Source organism: Ambystoma mexicanum, chromosome 9 (assembly GCF_040938575.1).
Source record: "Ambystoma mexicanum isolate Mex_15411 chromosome 9, UKY_AmexF1_1, whole genome shotgun sequence".
Classification (NCBI taxonomy): domain Eukaryota; kingdom Metazoa; phylum Chordata; class Amphibia; order Caudata; family Ambystomatidae; genus Ambystoma; species Ambystoma mexicanum.
The window spans coordinates 432,508,322-432,532,093 of record NC_090931.1 but is presented as its reverse complement, the minus strand read 5'-3'; the positions used below and the strand labels follow the sequence as shown (position 1 = coordinate 432,532,093).

Below are 23,772 nucleotides of genomic sequence, written 5' to 3'. Positions count from 1 at the left end.
GTGTGTCTGAGGGTGTAGTGGTGTCCTTAGATTTAGAGGGGCCACTATCTTGGTAAGTACAGGGCTTAGACGGTAGAGGCATCAAATTATGTGTGATTTTCGACGTCTTGGATTTTAAAAGAGGGCCCTGGATGTGTTTAATGACTTTTCACATTTTTCGAGGTAGTGGAAGGGGCCGTCGTAGCGCCTTTCAACGCGTGCCTTTCGGCGCGCGAAAGTCTATCTGTTTTATGTGCAGTGTCAAAAACAGACTTGTGGGTCTGTTTCGGAAGCCTGACATGCGGTGAACACGAGTATGATGGACCAGAGGACAGGGATGTTTTCGAGGATCTTTCCTTTGATACTGCGTGGCTTTCAAAGGTCGACAACACAGTCGGCGGTGGGATGTGTGCTTGGTGTGGCGTGAAGTGTGCGTGCTTGAGTCACTGGGTGTAGTCTCTGTAACAGGACCGTCAGCCTTCTTAATGGAGTCAAGGGCTCACACGTGGGAGTCTGTCGAATCCTGTTCGCCCTTGGCGTCCCTTAGGACACTGACGCTGCCATCACTGGAAGGTCCCGCCACGTCAACGGAGGCCTCGGCCTGCATGGCGTGGGTAGCCCAATGTTTTGTTCTGAGGTCATTTAATGTTTTAGGTTGAAAGAGCTTGCAAGATTTGCAGTTCTTTTCGGGGTGATCCCGTGGGAGACAGTGGTTACACACCCTGTGTGTGTCTACCCAGAGGTACTACCTATTGCAGGATGGGCAAAACATAAAAGGTGTATATTTCATGATTAGTAGAAATGGCAGCATTGCGAAGAGAAGGACATGGGGAGAAGAGATTAGGCCTTCTCTAAAAGGAGAAGAAATGATGGCCTTCCCCCACTCTCCCTAATGTGATGGGCTAAGGCACGGTGAGGCCGTGCAGCCCACGGTCAGTGTCCGTCAAGACGATTGTCCGATCGTCGTCGACGATGGCTCTATCCATCGAACTCCTCTGCGGAAGATCTTGTGGCGGGTGATGGGCGGTTAGCGAAAGAATAGTAAGAAACGCATCAGCCTGAGCGACTCTTAGGCTTATGTTGAAGAGGGTTTCTCTTCGAAATGCGTAAAGCCACCAACATTGTTCATAACAAATGTGTTTTTTTTCATCTCGACATTGAATGTTATACACAATTAAAATCTGACTCTGCGTTTTTACAAATCTTGTCTATAAGTAATATTTTCAATAGCAAATGAAAACCTGGATTGTTTACACTGCTTCTTACTTCTTATAATTATCTAATTATGAGTCTTTACCACCTTTCTGGTGGCCCCTATATAGTGTGCATATTAGGCCTCTGTGCCAAGGCCTTATTTCCTCCCGTGCACCTTTTTAACCTTAAAAACCAGCTTGGCTGGGATCTAACCCATTCCTACCTTTTATCTACGTGCACCTAGCCCCCCCTTTTTTTCCTTTACCGTAATAAACCTGAACAGTGCAAATGCTAACTGGATATAGCATGATTAATGTTGTTACGCGTATACCATGTTCTTATTACCCTTTCTATATTGTTGACATACTTGTACATAGTAACATGGCTTTGGGATGTTGCCATACTTGTACATAGTAACATGGCTTCGGGAGTGTATCATTGCACCAACATTTTGTTCTGTTTTCCAGCTGAACAATGCCACTTTTTGCATCTGATTAAATGCAGCTATTATTATTATTATTATTATTATTATTATTATTATTATGATTGTATTTCTTGAGCGCGAGCTAGCTTCAAGAAGCAATGGAGCCCTTTACAGAGGTATATAACAGTACAGATGCATAACAGAACGCTTTTCAGAGGTAACAATAGAACAGATAAACAGCGGGGTAGGATACAGAGGGACACATAGGATGGGTACAGCTGCCCAGGGTGGCAAAGAGGAAAGGGGCGGACGGTGTCTAGTGAGTTAGGTGGTGCGCGGGTGACATGAGGACCTAGGTGTTGAGGAGGAGAGACTCCTTGAAGAGGTGGGTCTTGAATTCTTTTCTGAACTGACAGGGACGAGGATACATAGGGCCTCATTACGAGTCCGGCGGTAATCGAGGCGGTAAAACCGCCTGGTTACCGCCGGACTCGTATTACCATTCCGCCTCCACGATTCCCAGAATTACCGGGACATTACAGCCCTGGGAATTCCAGAGGCGGAATGGTGTAAATCCCCATTGAATCCCATAGGACTCAATGGGAATGGGGATCATGGAAACTCCGGCACCATCTCGTGATGGTGCCGGTGTTTCCTCGTCCGCCTGCAGGCAGGCGGTGTTAAACCCGCCAGGTCAGACCTGGCGGGATTGACGCCTCCGCCTGCAGGAGTCGTGATCACCCGGTATGGAAACAACGGTGGCGTCGGGTTTACCCCCAACGTTGTTTCCATACCGGGTGAGTTGTAATGAGGCCCATAATCTTGGGGCATAGGCAGACAAGACTTGTTTTAACAGTGTTAAAGTTTGGTTGTTTGTGTAAGTCACAATGAACAACAATTAATGATCACTTTGTGCTGTGGAGGGATGAGGCCAGGCAAATACAGTTCAAACACACCCATGGTACCCTCCTGTACTGTGAGGAATATCCTAATAGTATGCCAGAAGAGGGATTAGAAATATTGGGATGCAACAGGTGTTATGGTGAGGAACTTGTACTTCATGATACATAGTGGTGTTTATTGTGCTTCCTCTGTCATTAATCGTGGAATGTAATTTACCCTTGAGATATAGATTGCACATTCTTTGGATTACATACATTTGGTATGCATACTATTAATCTCAACAAGTTACAATAGATATTCTTTTCGTTTGCAGGTAACACTGGTGGATTAATAGTAGAGCCAAAAAAACTCTACAAGGAACTTTCCAAAGAGTATCCCGAACTAAGAACAGTATTAAAGAAACAAATGGAGGATGTTCCTGCATCGCAGGGACTTCTAATGTTCTCCAAAAGTTGGGCTGTTGATGTTGGAAGGCCTCAAAATGAGCATGTCGTGTGTGACGCTCTACTGATAGTTCTTGGTTCTTATCCAATACTCTACACATTCTTTGATGATCAGAAAGCTACATTTGAAAATGTGAAGGAATATTCAAGATGTGTTGCTTACACCCTTAAACAAAAGCTGGTTAATATTGGTGGTTACACTGGACGAATCTGTGTAATTCCAAAACTTTGTAACCTCTGCCAAGAAAGGAGCTACTTAAATGCTGAAGATATTGTTGGGAACGCGTGTTTGAAATTGGAATATCCTTACTGTTATAAGATAACCAACAACCAAACATTGACAGACTTGCAGAAGGCTCTTGTGATAGTCTTGCTTAATTTTAGATCATTTTCAAGTGACCAACTTGGCTGTGAGTTTTTCAATCTACTCACTATCAAGCAGTATGAAATCCTTTCCACAAACTTGCAGACGTCACCTAAGCTGTTTATACACGGATTGCCTGGAACTGGGAAAACTGTGGTGGCCATGAAGATAATTGAGAAAATAAAGAATGTTTATAACTGTGGTGCAGCAGCGATTCTTTACATATGTGAAAACAAGCCTCTTCGCAACTACATACAGTAAGACATTTATCTTAAATTACACAGGAGCAGAGTTTAGAAGCATTAAAATAAAATGATTGTGCTAGTGAAGCATTTTTTATTGAATTTTCCATGTACAACATACATCATGTGAAAAGTATGTGCCCTAACCAAGCTTTTCCCTCACCTCTCATGAGAGACCAACACGGACTTATGGTTTATTTTTTATAGGGCACAGAAAACCTGCAGGCATCAGGGCACCAAACAAAAACACAAGAGTACCCATCAAGAGGCAGGACAATCAGGAACAATCAATAGCCAAGGGGAAAGCCTCAATGGAAGAGTAGAGTTTTCAGTTGTCGACGGAACATTTTGTGTTCCTTCAACAATCTGAGAACAAGTGGGAGGAAGTTCCATGTTTTGGTAGCAAGAACAGGGAACAACCTTCCTAAACTGTTGACAAGCTTGTATTTTGGGTTTTTAACCATTACTAGTGTAGGTGTCCGGAGCTTCCTTGGAGGCTCATAAGAAGACACCACATTTTTTATGTAAGTTGGAAGCGCACCATGTAGACATTTTTGTACAGGTATTGCCTTGAATTGTAAACGTGCAGTAATAGGAAGCCAGTGTAGGTCCTGCCGACTGCGAGTAATATGCTCCCTCCTAGATTTGCCTCTATTGATGCATACAGCATAATTTTGTACCACCTGTAGATCTTGTATGTTTTTTTTTTGTGGGCACCAATCAATAGGGCATTTCTGTAGTCAAGTCTTGCTAAAATAATTGCCTGAGCAATAGATGAACAATTAGCCTCGGATAGGAAAGATCGAAGATTCCTCAATAATCTGAGGTAGTATGAACAGTTTTTCATGATCTGATTAACATGTGTTTCAGAGCTGAGCGAGGAATCTAAATGGAAGCCAAGGGTTTTGATCCTCTTAGAAACTTAAATACAATAGTCGTGAAATGGGGAAAGACTGGTATCTGGAATCGAGTCTGGAATCGAGTTTTAAGTAGCATGTCACAGCTGTGTTGAGTTTTCTGCAAATCTGTTTGCAGTATTGACCCCTTTTCTATCGGTTGTATTTGCTTTTAACTAAACAAATTCAGAAAGGGATATTTCAGTGAAAACAAAAACACAGAAAAAAATCACTTTATTTTTCTATTTGGGCCCTCCCCTCAAGCCCCCATGCCCCTATGATTTTAAGACCACGCCAGGCCCTCCCCACCCTTTTAAACCCCTTACCCCAACCCCCATATATAAAAAACTAAAACATTTGGTGTTTTTTTGTTATTATTTTTTCATTAAAACATCCCTCTCTGAAAATGATTTAGTCAAAATCATGGGGATACCTTTCTACCTTACCTTTAGTCTTTGCATACATTAAAATAGAATGTTTTAAAGCTTCTTCTTCTCAAGACCAAACCTCCAACTGTTTTGGTGACACATTATCAAAGGGTTATTCAATTTCCACTATCTTGCCTCATCTAAGATGTTTTTTCTGACGACCTCAGATGATACCTGAAAAAGTCTACCTCTAGCAGATTAATTTTACAATATATTTCGATATTTTGAGTGGGCAAAATATTTGTATGTCACAATGGGTAGTGGAAATGCACGCTCACATACGTGGATTTGGCCCCATGACACATAGCTGAAGCCCTTGACACAACTGAACTCATTTTCATTGGGGTGTATCATTAATGGAAGGTGTAAAAGCACTTCATAAGTCTTGTATGCCTTCCATTAATATCTCGCCCCATTTTCATTCATTTTTATGGTGTAGAGGAGGGGCGGAATGCAACTTGAGTTTTCCGCCACCAATTCTGCAGCATTTGCGCTGGCATGCATGTTCATGCTGGCCATCCCTATGGAGCCCGTCTGCTTTTTTCACCAGCATTAAGTAGATGGACTCCATAGGGATCCATTGTAAACGCTGCCTACTATGCAAGCATGACAGGCAGAGTTTATTTTTGCAATTGAGCGCATGGCAGGCAGCATTTACAATTAAACGCTGCATACCACCCTCACATGGCAGGCAGTATTTACAATTAAACGTTTCACTCTGCCGTGCAAATGGCCAAAATTTGGTGGCAGGGAGCAGCCTATGTGTATGTTTACATATAACGGCTCCCCGCCACCAAATGCCACCCTGGAGCAAAATGAGCTCCTATGAAGTTGACAGTCCTGCTCGCACAACAGCGTGTAACTCTTGCATGGCTCTAGCCCCAAAAACGACACCGGGAACAAAATCACAAACAATTTGCTCCCTCAGATGCCCCTCACGCACACTGAGTGGGGACAAGCAGCATGACTCCCAGAGACTCCAGTGGGTTCCCAAATTTGAAACGGACACTCCCACTGAGACACGCTGACACTGAGGGAGAGATTGACACTGAGATTGACATAGAGTGAATGACAGCACTGCTGACACTGACTGACACTGTGAGAGATTTTACTGTAACTTTGACACTAACAAAAGATGCTAACACCTAGATAGCCGGACTTTGGCAGAGACTGCCACTTCGATAAACTTACACTGACAGTGAGTTTATGAGATAGACACACAGACACTGAGAGAGATTGGCAGAGACTGACACTGACAAGGAGATTCTGCCACTGAAATACAGTCACAGAGTGACTGAAGGAGATGGGCAGTGAGAAAGATTGACACTGACAGAGATGGACCCTAAGAGATACTGATACAGAGGTAAGAACACTGAGGGAGACTGGCAGAGACTGACACTGACCGACAACAGAGAAATAAAGCGCAGAAGAATAGTTCAGCAGGGTATAGCTATTTTGTCTATTTAAATCCCCTGCTGCATGACATCACCTCTTTGTATTTATTGTAGGTTCATTATTTTACGCCATCTTTCCTTTCTTTTCTTCTATTAGGTTTGGCTGGTATAATTTGTAATGTGGTTGTGAGTTAAGTTGTGTATTTTCCACTCAAGTTATTTGTTTTGTGATGGTTCTTTGTTAGGCAGAAAGCCCAATTTTTACCTCATGTGGTAGCCTTCTGAACATTTTACTGGCTTTTTTTGGGGTTGACTTGTTTTTCCTCCCAGCCAGTCGTAATCTCAAGCTTGACTGAGAATGTGGTGGGAATCAAGGGAAACCGGTGCTCCGTATTTGAGATTGTAAGTGAACCTCAGTGGTTCTTAGTTAAAACCCATGAAAGAAGGATGAGTCATGTTTAGGGTTGGTTTGCATTGTTGTTTTAATTAGTGTTCAAGGTGCCAACATGTGTTTCGACCCCACAAGGGTCTTTATCAAGGCTGTGGTAGTGGTCAACCATACCGTAATTGACAATATTGAACATATATGTCAAAATGTGTGTGCATTAGAATGGTTAAAAAGTGTCAACCAAGGTGATCAGTGTTCATGGTGAGCGAGGTGAGTGAGCCAATGCTTAGACAACAGGGTGAATACCATGCAAAGTATGGTGTGTTTTGCATTATATATGTACATTGCGAATTACATTTTATACATTTCACATATGGTATTTATTGAAAAAGCATCATTTGCATATTGCCTGGTGTAGATAGTATATGAAAGAAAACATTGAGCGGCATTGCACCAAGGGGCGGGACAAAAAGGAGGCATCTTTAATGAAAAAAGATAGAAATTTGATTAGTTGATCAATTCAATCTGAATGATTCAGGAATGGTATAGAAGCACCAAAGTAGCTTGGTCTCAAGTTGGCTTACCAATTTGTATGATCTTGCTGGTAAGTATGATGAGTGCCCTGTTAAGAGCTTCAGGTTGTTGTTCTGCTGAGTAGCACGGTAGGGGGGGGGGAAGTCATGGGGTTAGATTTGGTAGTTTGGCCAGCTCTAGTCAATTAGATCTGTGTCATTCAGTGCGGGTGTGGTGGGATGAGAACACTGATAGGCCGTGTGCATGCTGAACGGTGCTACTTAGGAACAGAGCTGAGTCTGGTGACTGGATGCTATGTGCATTCAGAGACCTCAGAGTTGGCAGTCGGATTTGGTTACAATTTCCTTGTTTAGTTAGCACTTCAATTTGTCATGCTCTCCGTGACTCGGTGAGTGTTTAAAACGCGCATTCCGGGCAAAGAGCTGTCCGACAAGAGCTGTTGTTGCTGGAGTGCTCTTGGACTTCCTTGTTCCTTGTGACTGTGCTGCTTTTGCCGTGATTTGGACGTGTTTGAACTGATTGCCGTTTGGAGGAAGAAAAAGGAAAAAAAAAGAAACGTGTTTTTTTTTTGAGTTGGAAAGACACTTCCCTTACCCACAATCCCTATAACAGCAGCGTGTATGCGTATCCGTGCGCGTGCTTTCCGGGCAAAGAGCTGTCCGACAAGAGCTGTTGTGGCTTGGAGTGCTCTTGGACTTCCTTGTTCCTTGTGACTGTGCTGTTTTTGCCGTGATTTGGGTGTGTTTGAACTGATTGCCGTTTGGTGAGAGAACAAAGACTTCTTAAGTGTTCTAATCAGGACCTACTCAAGTAATCACCTAGCAACGGACTATTCCACTAATCACTTGATTTGCCTTTTCCTGTTTAGGAGGAAGAAAAAGGAAAAAAAAAAGAAACGTGTTTTTTTGTTGAGTTGGACACTCCCCTTACCCACAATCCCTATAACAGCAGCGTGTACATGCATCCGCGCGCGCGCATTCCGGGCAAAGAGCTGTCCGATGAGCTGTTGTGGCTGTTTGGGCTGAGTAGGGCGATTTGGTGTGTCCTAATTTATTTATCTGTGTTATATAAATTGTACGTATTTCTCTGTTGTGCTTAGCTAGCACGTTTATATAATATGGTCCGAGGACTGTATACCCTGACTACAGATATGCCTGTCAATATATTGGTATCCTGAGCCTCTATGACTCTAAAATCAAAACCTGCCAAAGCTTCCCCCATTATAGCCAGCAGAAAGAAATTAACAGGAGTGTCATTTTTTGTTGTGGAAAAAAGACTTAATTCAGCAGATATACGTGATCTGCACAAGCCGCTTTTGAAAGATATAACTAGTGACTGTCCACCCCTTTTCGAAAGTAATCCATCTACCATAATGTTGCCAGTTTGTGCTGCCCAGGTGAGGTCATCAGTAAATGCCTCACTTACTGATACCCAATTGGTGTCTGGCGCTATGCCAATTGTAGAGGGTGTAGAAGCGCCCAAGTTGCCGGAGAGGGAGGCAAGCATAGCTGAGACCCCTGTATATTTACCCCCAGTGCTGCCGCTCTTTGAGGATATAATTATTGAAATTCCTCATAACAACATTGAAGAGAGTATGAAAAATCAGAACTCAGAGTCTTTGAACACCGGTCATGCCTCCCAAGCTATGAGCGGTCTAGGTGCTACACCCCAATGAATCAATAGGCGTGCCAGCGTGTTTTTCACCTATTATAAATGAACCGGCTTATCCACGCAATGCTGCGAATATGTAACACAGCATGTTCGATCCTGCTGTTCATACTATATCAGACCTTTCTGCTTCATACATACAGCCCACCCCACGTTAACCTCAAAAGGAGTCCACCTCTAAATCAAATCACGCAGACCACCTGTCCCTGGTTGAAGTAACTTTGAACACAGTAAATGTTGCCATGATGTCGTTAATAAAACTGAATCGTTAGAAAATAAACTCACCATACAAACACAACAAATTGATAAAATTGTCATCTGGATGGCTAAAATTGATAAAACACTTGAAGCAAGAGAACATGCCTTAATTAAAAAGGCATCAGTTAAGGCTGTTTGTTCGCGAACTGAGACCAGAGACAGGGCGTCATACGTGAATGAAAATGATTTAAAAGCTGCTTTTTCTCTACAAGCTCCTAAGTGTAAAACGAAATCTCAAACTGAAGAGAGAAAACTCCTAGTGCCGGAGTCATCGGGTCAGATTGTAGATTTAACTGCACAATCTGGAGACGACGGTATAAAAATTAAAGGAGACACCAAATATCTTCAATATGTTCTCCTCAAAAAAGACTATTGTACAGAAAGAAGGCACAGGGCCCGTGATTGCGAAGTCTTCCTGTGCTAAAAAAAAAATGCAAACTGGAATTACTAATAATAAACAATCTCTAAAGCAAGTTTCTTTAAAAGTTGTGCCACGAGCAGATCATTACCAAAAAATTCTGAACAAATGCAAAAAAGTGGCCAAACATCAATCTAGAAATACTTTACTGGCTACTAATACTAGAGAGAGAGAGAGAGACCATCCTCCACTAGAAGACCTAATTGCATTTTTGGCAGCAGGCACATTACCATCCATAGCCCCTAACAAACAAATCACCCAGCTCCAAATTGAACCATCGGACAAGATGCATCACGGTATCAATGCTGGTCTGGTAAATTCTGCTCAACCATCGCTAATTGGAGATATGTTGCCACATATACAACGCATGATTCAGTCTTCGCTAGATTATTTTTTAAGAGTTCAACAAACACAATTGAGCAAAAATAGTCAGTTGCTCTCGGCTCTACCTGCTCCAGTGCAAGATCAGCATGCGCATAGGAAAGATGACATCATAAAAGAAAAACAACCTTTTGTTTTGCGTTCTAGTGGAGAGAAGAACAAGTTACCTCAAAATAACACACACAATTTTAATCATTGTGTCATAATTAAATGCAGACCCTTGCCATTTCCCTCCTTTAATCTTAATCGAGCCTCGGTCTTGGCCATATTCAAAATTATTTCAGGTCTGCAGGACATTAATTCCGGTAATATAAAACAAATTGAATTCCTGAATTAAGAAATTTTGTCCACTGTAAGAGTATGGATTCCATCAAACGTAGTAAGGAATGTGTTGTGGCAATCCAAGATGGAATTATTTGCCTTGGGCTTTGTTTTGGCTCAAGATCCATCGGTTGTCCAAAATGAAACCTTCCAAGGCCAGGCTGTAACTGTAACTCCTGTGCGATCATTGAACATCTATAAGCCATTGAGAACTGAGGTGACTAACCAACAAGTAAGGTGGGCAAACAATGGTAGATAATAACTAGATCACCCTGCGATTGAAAATTGTGTTACCTGTGCAAGCTGGAATACATGTGGCTCTGGCCATCTATTTAATACTAGTTGTTCTATTCTTGCAGAGTATAATATCGTGGCCCTCCAAGAAACGTGGCTTGTGGAAGAACCTGTGTGGGATGAGCATGAAATTTTGTTGTTACTGGCTAAAACCAATAGACTTGGCCGCACTTCTTCTGGCTTGCTTGTGGCAGTTGACAGCACAAAAGGGTTTCATATTCAGCCGTGGGCGTCTCTGAATATTTACCTTCAAATGGTGAAAATTATATATTCTGGAGGCTTAATAGCCGTAATTAATATATATCGGAATCCCATGGCTATATCCGAGGCAGCTAATGGATGTTATTTTGTTAGAACCAAAGTAACTAATACAATGTTAGTGGGAGACTTCAATTTAAAATGTTTCGCTGATAAGAAACTAAACAAAGACCCTTTTATTTTAACATGGTTAGAATTTATTGATACTCGTCAATTCTGCATGCTAAATGGAGCATTTAAGCAGGATAATCCACCCAAGAGTATGTGGAAACGAGGTAAGAGTGAGTCAATCATAGATTATATTTTCGTAGATAGATATACCTTTGGTGCCACATCCATTTTTGAAGTAATTTCCCAAGAAAGTAGTGACCACGAAATGCTAACCATGAAATTGACCTATGACCAAGAGGCTATAGAAGCAGTTTGCGACAAGTATCAGATAAGACTGAATGTTAATGTTGCGAAAACAAGATTCCGATGGAATGTGGAGTCCTTGTACTCCTTGAGTCATAAATTAAATAACAATGAGGAATATTCCACATGGGTGGGTGAGCAATATACAACCCTTCTGCTCCAATATAAAACCTATACATCTAGAAATAACCATGTTTACTGTAAATCGCAACATACTTTTGACCAAGAAGTTCAAATACGAAAATCCATACTTCGCAAAGCTAAAAAAACTGCCTTACGGTTGCCTCCACAGAAGTGTGCAGATACCATTCACAATTTAAAGTGCAGATACAAAAATTGGCTTTGCATGTATAAATCAAAATTATATCAAAAGGATGGCGAGTCTATGTTGAAGGCTATATACACAAAGAACACTGCTGAAATTTGGTCATTGTTGAATGTGGCTGTTGATGCTAGACAGCTACCAGCACATATTAATGGAGTCCGCCAATGTGAGTGGATTTCATATTTTTCGAGTATGTATGAATGTCCGGAAAAACAGAAAGAGGCACCCATTGCTAAACATATGGAGATCGATCTTAATAGATTTGAAGGCCTAGAAATAACAGAAGAATTTGTTTATTACTATATTATGAAATAGGCCCCTGGCCCTGATGGCCTAACAAATGATATGTTTAAGTAGCACCCACTCTTATGGTCAAAAATCTTGTATAAAATCTACCAGAGGATACTGAGTGGGGGTGTCTTTCCGGCTTCCTGGAAAAAGTCAGCGTTGGTTCCCATCTTCAAGAAGGGCGATCAGTCCTGTCCTGCTGTCGTGAATCGACCCTATTTAAAGTCACGAAGACTTGCGATTGCCCCTCCAATCACTTGGAAGATTCCTTGGCGTTTGGCTCAACGCCGAAAACACAGCGGTTCTGTGTGGACTGCACCATCCAGCATTCCGTGTTAGTACTCGAGTCAGGTGCTACGGTCACCTGATACGCACGGACCGTCATTCGCGTCTGCATGCGAGTACTACTTATTCTTGCTGCGCACACGGAACGGTGCTCCTTAACTGAGTTTTACAGCCAGTTTTGTAGTATCCGCTTTCTGCAATCTTGTTTCTTGAACCTGTTCTGACTCCTTGGCCTGTTATTACGGATTGCCCATTTTGAAATGTCCCTGATTTCTGGTATTCGGCTCCTTCTGATTGATTCCTGTTATCCCTGACACGGCATACGTTACTTGGATTTCCACTGCCTACCGTTTTGTTATGTCGCGACCCCGGAACTCTGCAACTCAGCATAATCGCTTCTGAAACCTGGTTAAGTACCTCCTGTTCCCGCTTGGACTCGCTGCTTACCTGTATTTTCCTCTCTTTCAGTTCCATTCCTTTACTCCTCCTATCCTTGTATATTTTGCCCCCTCCTCCACACCTCGATACACGGACGCACTTACCTACACCCTGGGACGCCGTGCTGAACTACGAGGATTGTTTCATTTGGACACAAGAGTGACTGCTGTGGACGCTCTCCTGTTTTCTTCTTTGGTCACTCTTTTCACTAAATACTGGGACGCTCTGCAGTACGACACAAACTGTTGTCAATCCTTTTCTGTTGGGATTACGGGACTTCTCCTGGACCTTCCTTATCTGGTTCTTCATTCCATTTCCTCCGTTGTGGCCAAGTAGGTTTCGGGTCTTGTTCTTTACGGAGCAGGTAAGAGTGGGAAATAGGGGGTGGTGTCGGACACGGTTGGTACTTTTGGTCAAAGTATTAAACAGCTGTTATTGTTGCTTCCTCTAGCTCTGTTGCTGCTGCTCCTGCCTTTTCACTCAAGCCCCTAGTCTGTTAGGTGCTTTCTCATACTCCTACAGACTGTGCTCTTGTGAGGAAAGTCTGGCTGCAAATTGGCTTCAGGCAAAGAGGGGGTTGTGATAAAGACTGTCTGGTTTTGATAGATTAAGGAGCCACCATTATCATCCTGTGAAATGGATCTGGGGCCAGATCCAGTACAGGCGCTCATGCAAGCCTTGTCAGCCTTGAGTGCAGATATGGCATCGGCCCATACGACTTTAAACCAACGTATGGACGTGTTACAGAGCTTTATACAACCGTTACCTCCTGATGAGGAATTTGGTGAGGCTGCAGCAGTTGCAGGCCCCCCGACGCCCCCAGTTATCTCTCCTGATCCGACCCCAGTGGTATTGCCCAGGGGCCTTTTCCTCTTGCTCCACCAGAACGTTTTATGGGAGACCCTAAAACGTATCGCATTTTCGTAAACCAGTGCCGATTTCATTTTCTTTGCCGAACCCTGGCGTTTCCAGATGCCACAACGAAAGCTGCCTTTGTTGTGTCCCATTTTGGTGGGACGGCAGCTGCCTGGGCTAACCCTCTTTTAGAGGGGGACGACCCGGTGTTGTATAACTTTGACACTCTCATCCAAGCTATGGATGCAGAGTTTGACATGAGACACAATGCGCAAGCCTCTGATCTTGAATTTCTGGCTATCACTCGGGGAAAAACAGACCTTGTGACCTATCTTGCTCGCTTTAACCAGCTAGCGGTTGAAACCTTGTGGCCAGAACAAAAGAAAGCCGCTGTCTTTTATAAGGGCCTTTCCGACGAACTTAAAGATGCCCTAGCAGTAGTACAAGCAGTACCGTCTGTTTTTTCAGAACCGGTTGACCTAGTCTTACAAGTTGATGCCAGACAGCGGCAGAGACGGGGAGAACACAGACACCCGGAACTCCGCACCTCCGGCAAACCAGACACGGGTACTGCCAGCGCTTCAAGTGAAGCAGAGCCCATGCGAATAGGGGCTATCAGAGGGCCTTTGTCCAAGACGGAACGGGAAAGACGCATGCTTCACAACCTATGTTTTTATTGTGGCCAGGCAGGTCACTACATTCGTGTCTGTCCCAAAAGACCAGCTAAGTTGGCGGGAAACGCCAAGGCTCGTCCTTAACTCGAGCCTGCAGGATGAGTCAGCAGATACAAGGCTCAGGGGTCAGTTGTTCTCCCTCTCACGTATACCTTCATATGTACTTTTCCGCTCCTGGTTTGGAGGCATTTTCCAGCCCTGTCATGATTGATTCCGGCGCAAGTGGGAATTACATGGACGTCCAGCTGGCTGATCGCCATGGATTATCCATTATCATCAAAGAGATCCCGGAAGAAGTACTTGCCGTTGATGGTTCCCGTCTGGTATCAGGTCAGATAACGGAACAGACGGGGCCTCTTCGGATGTCAACTGCTGAAGGTCACTTGGAGTACATCACGTTTGACCTTATTTCAGCTCCACAATTCGGGATTATTATCGGCCTTTCTTGGTTGCAAACACATAATCCTGTTATTGATTGGTCTGGGCAAACAGTGCAATTTTCTTCCGAACATTGCCACAAGCGATTTCTGGACTCTCCGGTTATTCTAGAGCTCTCGCCTTGCTTGGCTATGGTCGCTAATGTGTCCTCGGTTAATGCCACGTCGCAAACACCTACCGCGGAGTTACCTGCGATATACAAGCAGTATATCGATGTCTTTGACAAGAAGTTATCTGAAAAACTTCCTCCGCACCGAAGTTATGACTGCCCAATTGATTTGGTCCCTGAGGCAGTGATTCCACATGGCAGGGTTTACTCCCTGACACAAAAGGAGGAGGACCATCTACGAGAATTCGTAGACAATGCCCTACGGCTGGGGCATATCTGGTCATCTCGCTCTCATGCAGTGTCCCCCATCTTTTTTGTGCCCAAATAAGAGGGGGATTTACGTCCTTGTGTGGACTATAGAGCTCTAAACAAAATCACTGTAAAAAATCAGTATCCACTGCCTTTGATATCCGAACTGCTCGACAAAATGACCTCCTCCACCATTTTTACCAAGTTGGATTTAAGCGGGGCTTACAATTTGGTCAGGATGCGAAAAAGGGACAAATGGAAGACTGCGTTTAAAACCAAGTTTGGTCTATATGAATACTGTGTAATGCCCTTCGGCCTCTGTAACGTCCCAGCCACCTTCCAGCATTTTGTCAACAATATTTTTTTTATTTATTTTTTTATTTTATGCGGTTTATACAAACCTTTAAAATCTTTTACATACACATTAACAAAACAAACGACATAAAACTACGTCGTTAATCAGTGACCCACATGTTTCACCCATCCTCCTTCTCCCTCCGTCATCGGATTACCCAACTCTCCTTTTAGCCATTGCTCAGTCAACATCGACCAGACTTAGTCGCTCTTCAATTATTTTTAAAAAGTGAGTCAGAGCAATTAACAATTTAGAGTCAATTCCATTGAACATATTGCCCCACCAATCATCCGCACCCAAGGAGGGATGGTTGACGCTCCACGGGCCCAGGTTTAAGGATCTTTCGTTACGGAGGTTGGAGCAAAAGAGAACCAGATGCTTCAATGATTCCGGTTCCCTTCTGCAAAATCTACACATAACTTTCATGTTCTTGTTGCCTTTCCACATTTGTAATCGCTCTTTAGTTCTAAATAAGTTAATGCGGAATAACATGAAGCGTCTACGTGCCTCGGGATCTGGGAAGAGGCTGATGTAACGCTGTGCCTTGTTGAATGCGCGAGCTTCCGCTGGAACGTCTATCATCAGTTTCGCTACGGCTCTTTGGGCACATGTTTGCTCCCAATCTATATGCCAGATTTTTGTTTTAGCAGCGTTCGGGTTTTCGTGTAGTGTGAGGATCCTAATGTCGAATTCAGTTAGTAAGCTTTCGCATCTTTGCATCCACATAGCCACTAAATTCTGGCCTTTATCCGATGCACTGTGGAGGATTTCAAACTGCAGAATATTTTCTTGTGCTCTGGTCTTCCGGAACAAGGATAGCAGGTTCCAAGTGATTCTAGCCTGAAGTGAAATGAGGGAAAGTTCATATCTGATGCATGCAGTCTTCGTTCCTCTAGGAAGTCCCAAAACTTTCGTCCAGAATTGATTCTCGAGTGAGGACCAGAGTTCGTGTGTACGGCCCAGTGCATTTTCGGCCCCGTAGATCAATACTGAGATGACCTTCTGTTGGTAAAACAACCTTAGTGGTTCGAGAGAAAACTTCCCAAATTTCTTTTTCATAATAACGGCTTGGCTGGATAGTTGAACACATTTCCTCTTGGTTAAGGCTATCCAGGGACCATCATTGATACATGAGCTTAATGTCATTCCCAAGTATTTCACACTTTGCGAGATCCTCAATGGAGTTCCACCCAGGGTCCATCTGAACTTTTTGGCCACTTTCGAGGAACCTTCTTTCAAGTTCTTAAATGTTAGGATTTCACTTTTGTTTGAGTTGTTTAACAGCCGATTCTCGCTTACATACCTCTGAACGGCATCTAGTTTTCTTTGTAAGCCGATAGGCGTTAAGTCCATCACGACGAGATCATCGGCATAAAGAAGCCAGCTTATGTGTGATCCATTTATTTTCGATGGAAATGAACTTACCGCATCTATCGAGATGCCAATGTCCGATATAAACAAGCTGAAAATGGCTGCAGCAAGCGGGCAGCCTTGCTTTACACCATTCCCTGTAGGTACTGCCGTTGACAACGTTCCAGCTTGATCTAAGCGTATCTTGATCGATGTTTCCGTGTGTAGTTCTTGGATCGCGGATACAAGGTCCCCCGGGCAGCCCCACCGCCGCAGTTTTGCCCACAAAAGGACTCGATCAACAGTGTCGAAAGCGCTCGAGAAGTCTTTTAACGCTAAGTATACTGCAGTATTTGTTTTTATGGCCTCCATTTTTGCCAAGTTTGATAATAGTAAATTTAAAGAGCAGACAACTTGTTTGACGAAACCTGCCTGTCTGGCATCAACATGACCAGTGTCTGATGCCCATTGAACCAACTTTTGTTGAAGGATGGTGGCATAAACTTTGCCCAGGACATCTAGCAAAGCCACCGGTCGATAGTTTTTCGGATTTGACCTGTCCCCTTTTTTAAAAATCGGCACAATAATCGCCGTTATCCATGATTTGGGAGAGTTGCCTAGGTTGTTTATTCTTTCGAATAGTGCAATACATATCTCGGCCCAAATCTCGGGATGTTGTTTTAGAGTATAGTTCGTTAGGCCATCCGGGCCGGGAGCTCTTGAGTTATTGGCCCTCTTTATTATGTCCACGATCTCATCTTTACAGTATATGAGACTTCTGGGTGGGAATGTTGGCTTTATCTCATCACCCGCAAGTTTAGTCCCCCTGTAAAGGGCCTCAAAGTGGGACGTCCATGCTGTTTCAAAACTCTCTTGTATTTTTGTTCTTTAGGATGGATAACATTATCTCGGCATCGTTTTGTAAAGTCATGTGTATGTGGGCCTTCAGCCAGTTCTTGTATGACTGCTTGGCTGCTTTGGTTTGCGACTTTCTAGTATTCGAGTCTGATAATTGAGCCTGTTTAATGTCCTGTCGCATCTTCCGTTTCCGTTTCCGTTTCTGAATTTCGGGATCAAACCAATGTTTTCAAACCGAATTTAACTTTTTCAGTCCAATGTTCTTTGTCTTGAATTGGAACAAAAACTGGTTGTATTCCAGTTCAGTACTGTCCTGACAATAAGCTGTTGACAGTTGGTTGACCTCTTGTTCTTCAAGACACAATCGTACCCTGTTTGCTACTGCCGAGATAGTGTGTTGCCACATAGAGGATCCGTCCTTTACTGATGTAAGGAGTTTTGTTATTAACATGTTATGATAGCTGTTTATTTGCTTCTTGATCTCAAAGGATTTTATTCTGGCATGCAGATCAGTTGATACAAAGACATAGTCGATTATTGATGCAGAATCGGCACGCCTGTTGATGCAGGTGGCATATCCCCAATCGTGTTTCCGTTCAGCATTTGCAGTTGTCTAATTTCCATTTCTTCAAGCAAATCTTTGGCAATCGCCTTTTTGTCTTCAGTTGCCAGTTTAAAGAGATCAACATTCAAATCTCCGCATATCAGGATGTTTGCCCTAGCCTTCCCTTCAAGGAGATCATCCAAAATTTCAGCAATTTTCTCCATAAATTCACGTTTGCCTACTTTCTGATGGTTCCAGTAAACATTTAGAAGTGTTATTTCGTCATTGGTCTCGCAATCCATGTTCTGTTTTATGATAGTCGTTTCTTGAATAAAAGAGGAATGGTTATGGGACTTTAAGATTCTAAAGCCCGAAGCCCTGTTTACCAGTGTCAGCAGCCCCGCCATCGGTCATCCTTTCGCCAGTTTTATTGCTGGGTTCACGGCCACTTGGAAGTTGCTGACTAGTGGCATTTCAGTTAGCCATGTCTCCTGCAGACAAGCGATCGCTAATCCCTCTAGCCAATTTGTGTTGAAGAGATGTGTAAAACCTCGCGTGTTCCAAGAGGCCACTATGCACTCATTTAAAATTGACTTTATCCTTGCATTATGGTCGATCTTTTGTGTTGAGTGTAGCGGCAAGCCAACCCCAATCACCATTTTCTTTGCTTGTGTTAATACAATTGTGCGTTTCAGCTATAGGCAGTTGAGACCCTTGATTTCCGCTTATGGTGATTCTGATTTCCGTTTTAAGTGCTTCAAGTACACCCGTGTCATTCATCGTCTTGGGATTAGAATTTCGATCCTCTGTCTTATTGCCTTCACGTGTTAAATTCGACCACTGGCCGCCTGCCTTCAGCCTTGCTTCAATCAGTGTAGTTTGTGAGCACTCTTTTTTTATTCAAGGAGCGCAACACAGTGCTCTGGTGCAGGCAGCTTAATGCCTTGCCGTTATCTCATGAGTTTGATACGTAATGGCTCGGACTCAGAGGATCCCACATATAGACTTCGAATCCCAGTGAAAATAACGCGACATTTGCCTCGATGATTGTATTCGCTATCAGTGTAGAACAAACATGAAGAATTACTTTGTCATTCCGATTTTCATTAGGGAATTCGACAATTTTTAGATCTTTAGACATGCTAGCACATAAACTGGGAATCAAGTTAAATAACTTAGTGATGTTTGCGCGATTTAGGATTAGCTTGTCCTTCGAGTCGATCCTCTCGATCATCACCTGATTACCTTGTTCCATTTCGGTCTCTCTTTTCGCTTTACTTCTGTGGCTCCCTTGGGAGTCCACTTGTGGGACCGAGTGAGCAATATTTGAAGGATCCTTTGTTTTTCTGTTAGAGGTTCTGACCGCCCCCCCCCCCGGCTCTTTTATTGTCTTCAATGTTTGATTTCTCTTCACAAATCGTGATGGTTTGGGGGTCCTCTCTTTCGCTCATTTGTGCTTCTTTTAATCTATTACATAGGTTGATCCTTTTTTCGTACAGAGTCACAAATGGCGGACTTCTCAAAATGTTGTTGTCCAATTCTGGGTTTGCTGGTTAATTAACAAGGTGACATGTTCTCAAGGTCTTTAGGACGCGATCTGAGGAGTGGCGGCCAGATCCAAGTTCTGAACCCTCAGACCTGCGACTGTGGAGGGTTCTTTCTCTGTTTCTGCTGGGCAATCGTTAGATGAGCTCTCTTGTGAGTTCATAATGGTTTTTATAGAGCCATTAACTGGTTCACTCATGACCTCCACTTCCTCCATGTCGTCGTATGTCGACATATTCTGGAGCTCTACAGGAATATCAACTGACGATTTAACAGCCTCCTTCCCTGGTTGGAGAGAGACCACTTCCCTAGACTGCTCTGGTCTTTGGCTGTTTTCTTTAAATTTGGATTTGGATAAGTCTTTTGTCACTATCTGAACGAAGTTAAGGTTCCTCAAAAATGATCTTGCTCCCGTGTTTTTATTAGTTCTTTTGGTCTTTTGGTCAATGTGTTCTTTGGTTTTTTGACCATCTTTATGGATTTTGTTTTGGATTCACCTGAGTTCTTACAATTTACTGGAGTACATCCAGAAATTGGGAATACATTTAGCTTCTCTGTGCCCTTGCTGACTGCTAGCACATTTTCTTCCTTACTGGTTTGAGGCGCTAAATTTGAAGCAGAATTTGTAGTCCTTTGGTCGACGAAACCCAACTGCCTCTTACAGGCCCTCGCCTGTTCGAAGGCAGTATTAAAGGAAACGTCAACAATTTTTTCACACTCAAATGAAGTGTTTACTTCCAGTCCTCGTGGACATAACACGGCCTCAACTAGGTTCTGGTGTGCTTCACTAACTTGAACCAGATCTTTGCCATTGGTAAGATCTATCACCTGTGTCTGGGCAGCTGAAACCCACCCCTCCGACTCGTGGGGAATCTTCTTCATTATGGTTGAAGTTGCGTCGCTACTCATTCCAGCGTTCAATTGCTTTGTTTCAGTGCACACAGTTGGCGGTGATGTTGTACTTCTTCGTTGTATATTGCTGCTGTTTGGATTATTGTCACAGTGAGATCCTATATGAGTTAGACCTTTGTATTTAAATAAAGCTAAAGCTTCTCGGGCGACCTCCGCCAAGAGTTTTTTGTTCAAGGAATCGTTTCTCTTTTTCTCACATAAAGCTTTGAGTGAGGTGTCCAGGCCTTTTAACCCTTCCTTGATGTTACAAGAAGATTGGTTACAAATTCGGTCCAAATGAGCAACTTTTGTGTTCAATAGGGCCATCAAGGTTGTGGAGTCCTTCATTGAGTCATTCAGGTTTTCATAAAGCTTCATGAACGAGGCCATGGAAATCGCAAGCGAAGATATTATAACAGGTTGTAGATCTACTTTTAGGCCAACGTCGCAGCCCTCAATATTCCTGGCCTTGGAGTTCCGCTTCTTCACTTTCTTTTGCTTAGAAAATCTTCTCCTTATTTTCGGAAAAGGGCATTCCATAAGGGACGAATCAGACAGGTCACAATTGTCTGATGAATTCATACAGCTACTGGGTTGTGAATTTTGCATGGTCAGAGGCATTATCTCTGGTTGGAGCCGTTTCACATTAACAGCTCTCTTCTGTGAGTTAATTTGATTAAATGACGAGTCCTGTGGGGGGGACTCGCTAATCCTTTCAATAGGCGCACATAAAGCCTGCTTTGTACGTTTGTATTGAACATTTGCCCAAATGTCCTCGTTTGGCTCCATTAATTGAGTGTTCTGCCGTTTTAGAGCTACTTTCTGCATATATGGTGTTTCGTCCGGCAAATTGTTGCACTTTTTCAGTTTGCTGTTACATATTTTGTTCATTGCCATCATATTATGCAGTATATTATTTACTACATCTATGGAGTCACGGCGCTCGTCGCTTTTTGGACCCACCAACTCCTCTGTTACAGGAACTCTTCCCTGCCAGGCCATTGTACTGGGATCATTAGGTACACCCGTCGAGGTGCAGAATACCTCATCATGAGGCTCCCCCGGGGCAAGCCCAATAAAGAAAACCTCAGGTCTTGCCTGTGGACTAGAAACCAGAGGACCAGCAGTTGGTCCATCGCACAGGGACCTGCCTCCCCTCTCGGCCACCCGCAGTGCCTCTATGACGAGCTCCGCGTCTCCAGCCGAGGCGTTCTCTAACTCGGGAGGCGGGGCCCTCCCTCCCGAGCACGGTGATACGCGTCCTTCGCAAAACAAGTGATTCCCGTGCCCGTCTGAGGGTGCGCCGCCCGCACGCATGTGCGCACTGCCGTGTGCAACCCCACTCGCGGACCTCTGTCGGCTCCTGCTCCCTCACCTCCGCAGCCACAGCAGCTACAGCAGGTCTCTCCGAGGGGATCGGACATTGAACAACTCCGCCCACTTCGAGCGCCGGCCCCTGCGCACCCGGCACCGTGCCATCGCGAACCAGTGACACCCCGGGTAAGTAATCACGAAGGTTGGACTCATTGTCATCAGGGTGTGAAGAGTTCTCTCGGGGGCCCCTTTCGCCCGTCCCATCACCATCCCCAAGACTACAGTCTGAGTTGCGTGGGGCGTGACTCAGAGTTTGCTCACAACTAACGATGTACACATTAGGGATGGACGTCGAAATCTTTTCCGTTCCGACATTCTCTTCACAACTTGACATTGATTGTTCATGCAAAGCGTCTGTACACACCCCGGTTGCAATGTGGGCGGTATTGCTAGAATCAATAGTGTTGATGTTAGTGTTATGGCCACCCACACAAGGTTCTTCAGTCGTGGATGTACAAGAATAAAATTGACTTACTTTCCTTGCGCGAGGCGGATTTACAGTATTGCAGGCACCAGTTTCTTCCTTACCACGTTTCTTCTGTGCACGTGTTCTTGAAGCGGGGGTGGCCATTAGTTATCTGCGCTGGCGCCACTGTCCAAACAGCCTAACAGCAGTTTGTCCATGCCCCTTCTCCACAGGGCTTACGCCACAAGGGTGCTAGAGGTGGCCTTTTAAGGTCAGCTGGTCTGCAGGTCTTGTTCCCTTAAAGGCACACGCACCTCTCCTGTAGACTCTCCTTGAACACAGAGTGTGGGTCTCCTCTCCTCTGCACTTCACTCGCCACAGCCTAACAGCAGTTTGTCCACGCCCTTTCTCCACAGTGCTTCAATGATATTTTCAGGTACATGCTGGATTGTTATGTAATGGTATACCTGGATGATATCTTGATTTTCTCTGATAATTTGTCTCAACACGTTCAGCATGTTTGCTATGGTTTGCAACGTTTACGAGAAAACTCTTATACGCAAAACTGGAAAAGTGTGTTTTTCATGCATCCTCAGTTGAATTCTTAGGGTTCCAAATATCAGCAGAAGGAGTCCATATGTGTGCTTCCAAAGTCCTGGCAGTGCTCGAGTGGCCTGTCCCTACTTCTGTAAAAGCCTTACAATCCTTCTTGGGCTTTGCAAACTTTTATCGCAGATTCATTGTTTCCTTTTCAGAAATCGTAGCTCCCCTTACACACCTTACCAGCCCTACCGTTCCTTTTATATGGAACTCTGATGCACAGTTTGCCTTTCAAGCTTTGAAAGAGGCCTTTACAACAGCGCCTGTTCTACAACATCCAAACCCATCTCTCCCGTTTATTGTAGAAGCTGATGCCTCTGCTGTTGCTGTAGGAGCTATCCTTTCGCAAATCTGCCCTTCTATGCATCAGTTGCACCCTGTGGCATTTTTCTCCCGGAAGTTGTCGCCTGCTGAACGCATAATACAATAATGGACAGAGAGTTTTTGGCCATACGGGCTGCTTTTAAAGAATGGAGGCATCATCTCTTGGGTGCCCGATATCCGGTCACCATTTATACCGATCATAGGAACTTGCAAGGTCTGTCACAGGCCAAGTGTACCAATGCTCAACAAATACGCTGGCACCTTTTCTTCACAATGTTCAATTTCACTGTGACCTATCGTCCCGGCCCCCTACATGGGAAGGTAGACGCCTTGTCCCGGATTGGCACCAATTGCACTCCCAACAAACCGGTAACACGGATTTTGCCAACTGGATCAGTAGTCTGTGTTTGTGCAGCCTCTTCATCACTGTTGGATCTGGTCCGGCGATGGGTCAAGGATCATGTCTCCTCTCTTGAGGAATTGGGGGCTACACTGGTGTCGGGTCTTCCCTATGTTCATGGCCTCTTGTATTTGCCAGACAACAAGACCAGGAGAATGGCTCTTGAGTGGTCCCATGATTCCAAACTGGTAGCACACCCAGGCCAGACCAAAACTCATGAGTTATTAAGCCGATGGTGTTGGTGGCCCAGGATGAAAAAATAA

At 44.0% G+C, this 23,772-nt stretch overlaps 1 protein-coding gene across 1 annotated transcript in view; it reads left to right on the top strand.

Moving 5' to 3' along the window:
• Positions 1–23,772, top strand: part of LOC138488135 (schlafen family member 13-like) — a 434,878-nt gene that overhangs the window by 253,852 nt on the left and 157,254 nt on the right. The window contains exon 4 of the mRNA XM_069614898.1: positions 2,814–3,564. Within this exon, the coding sequence (XP_069470999.1) occupies positions 2,814–3,564 (751 nt within the window). The remainder of the gene's footprint in view (positions 1–2,813; positions 3,565–23,772) is intronic.